The 7897-nt window shown below is 41.1% G+C and overlaps 1 protein-coding gene across 1 annotated transcript; it reads right to left on the bottom strand.

The window, feature by feature from the left end:
• Nucleotides 1–1316: 1316 nt before the first annotated feature.
• On the bottom strand, nt 1317–7056 carry sdhdb (succinate dehydrogenase complex, subunit D, integral membrane protein b). Its single transcript, XM_055660557.1, has 4 exons — nt 6968–7056; nt 4658–4768; nt 2688–2832; nt 1317–2060 (listed from the first exon to the last, which is right to left on the bottom strand). The coding sequence occupies exons 1-4, from the start codon at nt 7014–7016 to the stop codon at nt 1895–1897; spliced, it is 471 nt and encodes a 156-aa protein (XP_055516532.1). The 5' UTR covers nt 7017–7056; the 3' UTR covers nt 1317–1894.
• Between the last annotated feature and the right edge of the window lie 841 nt (nt 7057–7897).

Here is a 7897-nt window from a genome sequence, read left to right as displayed (position 1 = left end):
TTTCAATACTCCCAAGTTGTATACCACCATTCTTGTATGGTAATTGGCTCCACAATCTCCACTGAGATTTGAGTAAAGAACTGCTCTAAAGCTAAGTAGTTGATCCGGAGGGATAAATGTCTTTTAAATTGTGCATATAATTTTATTTTCACTTGCTCTCAACTGCTACTGCAGCATAATGTAATAGCTTAAAGCAACATTTTGTACTTAATGGGGATAATCATCATGTCAAGTACATTAAGTCTATCTATTCCTGAAGCCCACTTAGAGTGAAGCACTCCCACAACTGCAATGAGCTCCCGTTATGGCTAAGATTCCCTTTATTATCCAACAAAGTTTGTCCCCTAACTCAGTACCTCCTCCTATTCCAGAAGGCACACTTTTATCTCTCACTAGGTGCAATGTGAATATTTCCATGGCATATATTAATAGTTCATTAAGCCATCCAGGAATCATAAAGCTGCTAATTGTTTTAACAGTACTGAGTTACAGTCAACTTTGTAATACAGCTCCATCTAAAATCATATCACATTGGATCACTGCAGAACATGGAAGATGTTCTCTGTCAGAATTTAATTTGGAGCCCATTTCTCAAAGGAAAAGACCATATGCTGATTTGGCATATCCCCGTCGTATAAAGAACATCTTTGATTATAATGGGAAATAGGAGTTTTCAATTGAAAGTGCAAGACAGGGATCAATATCAATATTGTGAGTGGGATATTTGTTATACTGATTGTATTGGGAAGAGTGATTATAGAGTGATGGGTTGTATATATGACTAAGATACTGTATAATATATGAGGGGTTTTTCTTTTCTTTTTCTTTTTTTCTTTTTTGTATGGCTTTGTAAATATTTGATTAGTGTATAAATGTAAATAATTTGGTGTACATATAGCTGCTGGTGTACATATAGCTGCTAAATTTGTATAAGACAATTACAAGCAGTTGAATAAGGGGTGGGAATTAATAAGCTTTGACTTCTTCCTGCTCCTTTTCGGACAAATACGCTTCATTTATTTATAGATATTGTTTATGACACTTTATAAATATTCTTGTTTTGCTTTTGTATGCTGTTTCACACTTGCTTTTTATTCTTTTATTCTGTTCGAAATAACTAATAAAATAAATAAAATTAAAATAAATATCAGCACACAGCCTTCACAACTGTCAGACTCCACTGTTTTGCAATTAATAATAACAAAAGTAATTTGCGAGTTTTATTCTTCACTAATGAGCCGACTACATAGAGTTCAAAAGAAAAGGCAGGTCTCCATGGTTTAAAAAAAAACAGGAAAGTAAAATAAACACAGATAAACCCAATAATTACATAACTTTTATTACTCAGAGAATGACGAGCCTGAAATTTCATTGTGCATTGTGCAATTCTGATGATTAGTTCTGATCCATTTAAGAAGAGAAACTAATGAGGAGGAATAAATGAATATGCTAAACCAGGTGAGGTAAAGACGAGGTTCTGGACAAGCATGAGCAGACACAAAAACTATTGAATAAAATGGCCCGTTACTCCGCTGTAGAAAATGTAAAGCACAAACTATATAATAATTTATCTGTAGTTTTGTACATGGTTTCAGATTTTGACCACTGCGTAAAGCAAGCCCCATCTCTGGTCATGACTAATATAAAAATATGCATGGTGGGAAGGGGAACAAAAGTAAACCACACGTGTCATTCGAAAGACTGACGTTATGACTGGATGGCATAAGGCAACAGTTATGATCAATGTAAACATGGCTGCAAAATTACATTCCAAAATAAGTGTCCCTTTTGTCAGAGCTTCTTAAAGAAATCATTGTTGTGATTTGTCTATTTTCCTTATTAAATGAGAGCAACCCCAGAAGTTGTTTAGTGGAACGGACAGTGTCATTATTTATCAGAGGCTCCAAAGCATTGCCACAGCTTTACAAATCCCCACATCATGATAATTGAAGTAGCATAGACCGGCGAAAGTGACAGCTGACAATATCTGGAGGCCTATCCTGGCCAGCTTCACTTTTGCCTCTCCGTGTACGTAATCTGTGACTATTTGCCCAAGGCCCCTGAAAGGAAACACACAGATAAAAATAAAAAATAAAATAGGTTAACCACCACGGGAAATAAGCAGACATTGAGGCTAGACACAAAAAGCTGGAGTAACTCAGCGGGACAGGCAGCATCTCTGGATAGAAGGAATGGTTGACGTTTCGGGTCGGGACTCTTCTTCAGAGCTTGCACAGTGTTCAAATCAATGGTGAGTGCAGATATTTTTCTGTGGTATGTGAACCAGCCTGTTTTCCCAAACTTTATTTTAGGATATTGAAATAATGGGTCATAGTTCCAGTCTGTTATGGTGTAGATACTGTGATGTTAGAATCAGATTATTTCCAACCAGTAAGTTAATTGGAGAATGTTTTGAGAATCTTCATATTTGGAAAGACTGATTAAACCATAAGTCAGAAATAAAAATCAAAAGAGCAACAGTTTAGTAACATGTTTGGAAAGATTTTGGGTTCTGAATAAAACAGAGACCAGGAAGAACAAACACAACATTAAAAGGATGATCAGGGGTGTAATAATTATGGAAGATTTGAACCTTTGTGTATATTGGGAGATCAAATTGCGAAGAGTAGCCAGAAAAACAAATTCACAGAGTGCATTAAAGGACAAGGTTCAAAAAAAGGCCTTACCAGTGACCATGGAGAGTGATTGCTGCAGCCAGTGAGTAATCCATGACAGATCCTGGGTAGATGTAGGCAGCAGGGAAAAGGCCAAGTAAGGCGACACTCACTATCCGTTCACTCGTCCAGTGTGCAGAAGCAGCTTTGGAACCAGCTAAGAGAGAAGACAAGACTAAACACGGTTCTCTAATTTCAATAACAATCATCACATAATTAAACCGGGCCACAACATCGCAATGAATGCCAGTGCCCTTGGGAGTGTGATTAAACAGCAAGACCGTGGAAGGAGTACATGATCCATGAAAGTGATGACACAGGTAGGTAGAGGAAGGCAGCAACTTGTTATTCTTATGTTATTCCCTTTATCCTGTATCTGTACACTGCGGGCGGTTTGATTGTAATCATGTATAGTCTTTCCGCCGACTGGATACTGTGCAGCAATAAAGCTTTTCACTGTACCTTTGTAACCGTGACAATAAGTTAAACTAAACTAACTATTAAGAAACAGAGGGGCCTTCATGGACAAGTCCAAGGATCCGAGAAGGTGTCGAGAAAGGCAAATGAGATACTTGCCCTCATTAGCCTAGGCATAGAATGCTAGACCAGGGAGGTTATGGAAAAACTTTACATTTGTTTAGCCACAAGTGGAATAATATTGGGTTTGGTTCCAGTTATCACTCTATACGAAGGATATAATTACACCAGAGAGAGTGTAGAGGAAAGTCATCAGGATGTTGTTTAAGTTGGAGCATTTAAGTTATGTGGAAAGACGGTTTGTTTTCATAAGATCATAAGTGATAGGAACACAATTAGGCCATTCGGCCCATCGAGTATATTCCACCATTCAATCGTGTCTGATCTCTCTCTCCCTCCTAACCCTATTCTCATGCCTTCACTCCATAAGCTCTGACACCGTACTAATCAAGAATCTATCAGTCTCTGCCTTAAAAATATCCACTGACTTGGCCTCCACAGCCTTCTGTAGCAAAGAATTCCAGTCACCTCCCTCTGACTAATGAAATTCCTCATCTCCTTCCTAAAAGAACCTCCTTTAATTCTAAGGCTGTGACCTCTAATCCTAGACTCTCCCACTAGTGGAAACTTAGCTATGACCTCTGGTCCTTAAATGTTATTTATTTTTGCTTTCCACGTGGTATCTAGATTACCTGATCTTCTGCATTCTTGGTATGGAATACATTGCAGCAATGTAGAACTATACCAAGTTCAACCTTTACTGCAATCTATTTGCAGCACATTTTATTGAAATTACTCAAGCTGTAAATCTGCACCGAACAAGCTAGATTTTCATGTAGAATAGACTGTTGCACATACTTTGTGATGCCTTGGAGATGGTTTCTCTATAGTATAAATTGAAGAGTTTTCAAAGCAAAACAAGATAACTGATTAACACAGAACAAAATTCAAATTTGGTTCAGATATTTGGTTCATATTTTTCTCTGTCGTTTTCCATCTTTTATTTTAAATTTCTAATTTCCAGTAAGGATGTACCTGCATTGTCAGTGGTAGCAAGGAATAATACTAAGATATGTTGGTATCACTAATTTGGAATCCACTAATAGAAGGAAACACTTTGTACACACCTCATGCTTCACATAACCTAAGGCCAGCAGGGTGGCGCAGCGGTAGAGTTGCTGCCTTCCAGGGCCAGCAGCCTGGGTTCGATCTGGGTGCTGTCTGTACGGAGTTTGTACATTCTCCCCGTGATTGCGTAGGTTTTCGCCAAGATCTTCCCACACTCCAAAGACGTACAGATTTGTAGGTTAATTGGCTTGGTGTAGGTATGAATTGTCCCTAGTGTGTGTAGGATAGCGTTAATGTGCAGGGATCGCTGATCGGTGCGGACTCAGTGTGCCAAAGCTGTATCTCTAAACTAAACAAAATAACTCTCTCCTAAGCACCCCACAGAAACAAATCTTGGCCTTACCATCAATAAAAAAAACCCACACTACAACACTTACCAAAATGGCAAGGAGATGTGTGAATCCGAGATAAGAGTAGCACATGGGATTCCTGGGTCTTTCTTGAAGCAATAAGAGGCCCAGCCACCAATGACTTGCATAAGAATGGTGCTAGAAACAAGAAAGAAAAAGGCATTAAACTTGTTTGTCAATCTGAGAGGCAAACCAGAAGACACTCTCAAGACAGACTTACTCTGTTACTGATTGTCTATAAATAAAACCTATTACAAAGATGTTCAGCAAACCTTTGTTCATGCAATGTAGAAATTGGAATAGGTGCTACAGGATCAAATGTAAGCTCGACAAAAAACTGCCCATCTTTCATTTGGCCATGTCACAACTTTCCAGAATAAACATCAAATTCTGTAACTTTATGTAATAAAGCCTTTGCTGGACACACCCCAGTATACAAGAACAATATCAGCAAGAAATTGCACAGCCAGAACTTATAACACTTTAGACATTGGACAGTCTCATCTTCATTTCTCTCCAGTAACCCTTCATGGCTTTTGAGCACTCCTACAAAATCACATCTAAATCTCTTCCACTTCACAGTAACCGCTAAATGCTTGAGCTGAGTCAAGACTTAAATCCATTTAAGATGATTATACTCTACACTGAGATTTAAACTCATTAATACTGATTAAATGCTACACTGAGTCTGAGGAAGTGTGAAAGGTCACTTGCAAAACACCCCTCCACAGATGGAGCCTGACCCACAGAGTTACTCCAGCCCTTTGTTTTACAAAGAACAATTGCACACTGTACTGATAGCGATGATATTGGTGCACCCAGTCGGGGTGACGGCGTTGCCACAGCAACCATGGCACAGCCTGAGTTGCCTTCCCACTGCTCTCTGACACGGGGTTCTTGGTCCTCCAAAATATTTCAAATGGAATTTAAACTGGAGGTGGTAGTTAACTGTGCAGGAAGGAACTGCAGATGCTGGTTTACACCGAACACTGACAAAAAACTGGAGTAAGGGGGTCAAGTAAGTGGGTCAAGGCCGCATCTCTGGATAAAAGAATGGGTGACGTTTCAGAGTCGTTCAGACCCTTCTTAGTTCAATTTACTGCCACATGTACCGAGGTACAGTGAATAGCGTCTGTTGTGTGCTAACCAGTCAGCAGAAAGATTATACAAAGATTATACTGGACAAGCTGGATGCAGGAAAAATATTAGGAAACATAGACACAGACACATAGAAATTAGGTGCAGGAGTAGGCCATTCGGCCCTTCAAGCCTGCACCGCCATTCAATATGATCATGGCTGATCATCCAACTCAGTATCCCGTACCTGCCTTCTCTCCATATCCCCTGATCCCCTTAGTCACAAGGGCCACATCTAACTCCCTCTTAAATATAACCAACAAACTGGTCTCAACTACCCTCTGTGGCAGAGAGTTCCAGAGATTCACCACTCTCTGTGTGAAAAAAGTTATTCTCAGCTCGGTTTTAAAGGATTTCCCCCTTATCCTTAAGCTGTGACCCCTTGTCCTGGACTTCCCTAACATCGGGAACAATCTTCCTGCATCTAGCCTGTCCAACCCCTTAAGAATTTTGTAAGTTTCTATAAGATCCCCTCTCAATCTCCTAAATTCTAGAGAGTATAAACCAAGTCTATCCAGTCTTTCTTCATAAGACAGTCCTGACATCCCAGGAATCAGTCTGGTGAACCGTCTCTGCACTCCCTCTATGGCAATAATGTCCTTCCTCAGATTTGGAGACCAAAACTGCCACAGAGGGCAGTGGAGGCCAAATCACTAGATGGATTTAAGAGAGTTAGATAGAGCTCTAGGGGCTAGTGGAGTCAAGGGATATGGGGAGAAGGCAGGCACGGGTTATTGATAGGGGACGATCAGCCATGATCACAATGAAGGGCGGTGCTGGCTCGAAGGGCCGAATGTCCTCCTCCTGCACCTATTGTCTATGTTTCTATGTTTCTACATGATGACAATCGAGCCGTCCAGTGCAAAGATCTTATAGCGAATCTGCTATAAGATCTTTGGTCCAGTGTACAAATACAAGGTAAAATAAATCACGTTTAGTCAACTCTAAAGACACAGAAAAGCCGGAGAAACTCTGCGGGACAGGCAGCATCTGTGGAGAGAAGGAACGGGCCAGACTGAAGAAGGGTCTCGACCAGAAACATCCTCCACAGATGCTGCCCCAGGCACAAATGTCCCGCTGAGTTACTCCGGCATTTGTTTGTCCCCATTCTGCAGAATGAGGGTCTGTCGACAGACGACAGCGGGCGGGTCCGATGAAGTACTCTCCACCCGCCACAAATGGGCAGAAACGAAGACTTACATTGAAGGCCGCGCCTGCACAGCGCACTCAGCCTGACGACCGCCGCCATGTTGGCGTCTCCAACCAAGGTCACCCCGCCGGAAGTAGTTGTCGGGCCACGGGGGGCGGGGGGGAGAGCCCGGCCCTGCGCATGCGCTGAGCCGCGGAGGATTCTGGGTCTTGTAGTTTATAGCACCTGGAAGTTAGAAACATAGAAACATAGACAATAGGTGCAGGAGTAGGCCATTCGGCCCTTCGAGCCTGCACCGCCATTCAATATGATCATGGCTGATCATCCAACTCAGTATCCAGTACCTGCCTTCTCTCCATACCCCCTGATCCCCTTAGCCACAAGGACCACATCTAACTCCCTCTTAAAGTTCAAGTTCAAGATTCAGATTCAGATTCAGATTCAATTTTAATTGTCATTGTCAGTGTACAGTACAGAGACAACGAAATGCATTTGATGCAAATGCAAATGCAAATTCAAGTGAGTTTATTGTCATGTGTCCCTGTATAGGACAATGAAATTCTTGCTTCGCTTAAGCACACAGAAAATAGTAGGCATTTACTACATACTAAACATAGAAACATAGATAATAGGTGCAGGAGTATAATGTAATACAATACAATACAATACAATTTATTTGTCATTTGAACCTCATTGAGGTTCAAACGAAATGTTGTTTCTGCAGTCATACACACAAGAAAAAGAACCAAGACACAACACAATTTACACAAACATCCATCACAGCGCATCTCCTCCTCGCTGTAATGGAAGGCAAAAACTTATCTCTCCCCTGCACTCCCCATTCCCCTACCGATGTCAGAGTCAAAGCCATTCGGCCCTTCGAGCCTGCACCGCCATTCAATATGATCATGGCTGAACATCCAAGTCAGTATCACATCCCTGCCTTCACTCCATACCCCCCCCCTTTTAAGGATAAGGGG

This window comes from Leucoraja erinacea, chromosome 32 (genome assembly GCF_028641065.1).
Source record: "Leucoraja erinacea ecotype New England chromosome 32, Leri_hhj_1, whole genome shotgun sequence".
Taxonomy (NCBI): Eukaryota; Metazoa; Chordata; class Chondrichthyes; order Rajiformes; family Rajidae; genus Leucoraja; species Leucoraja erinaceus.
The sequence above is the reverse complement of the archived record's forward strand: the minus strand, read 5'-3'. Positions and strand labels throughout refer to the sequence as shown.

Coding starts and splice junctions, on each gene's coding strand:
- sdhdb (XM_055660557.1), bottom strand. CDS start 7,016: ATGGCGGCGGTCGTCAGGCTGAGTGCGCTGTGCAGGCGCGGCCTTCAA. Junction 2,833..4,657: donor CACATCTCCTTGCCATTTTG/GTAAGTGTTGTA, acceptor CTTCTCTCTTAG/CTGGTTCCAAAGCTGCTTCT. Junction 2,061..2,687: donor ATCACTCTCCATGGTCACTG/GTAAGGCCTTTT, acceptor GTTTCCTTTCAG/GGGCCTTGGGCAAATAGTCA.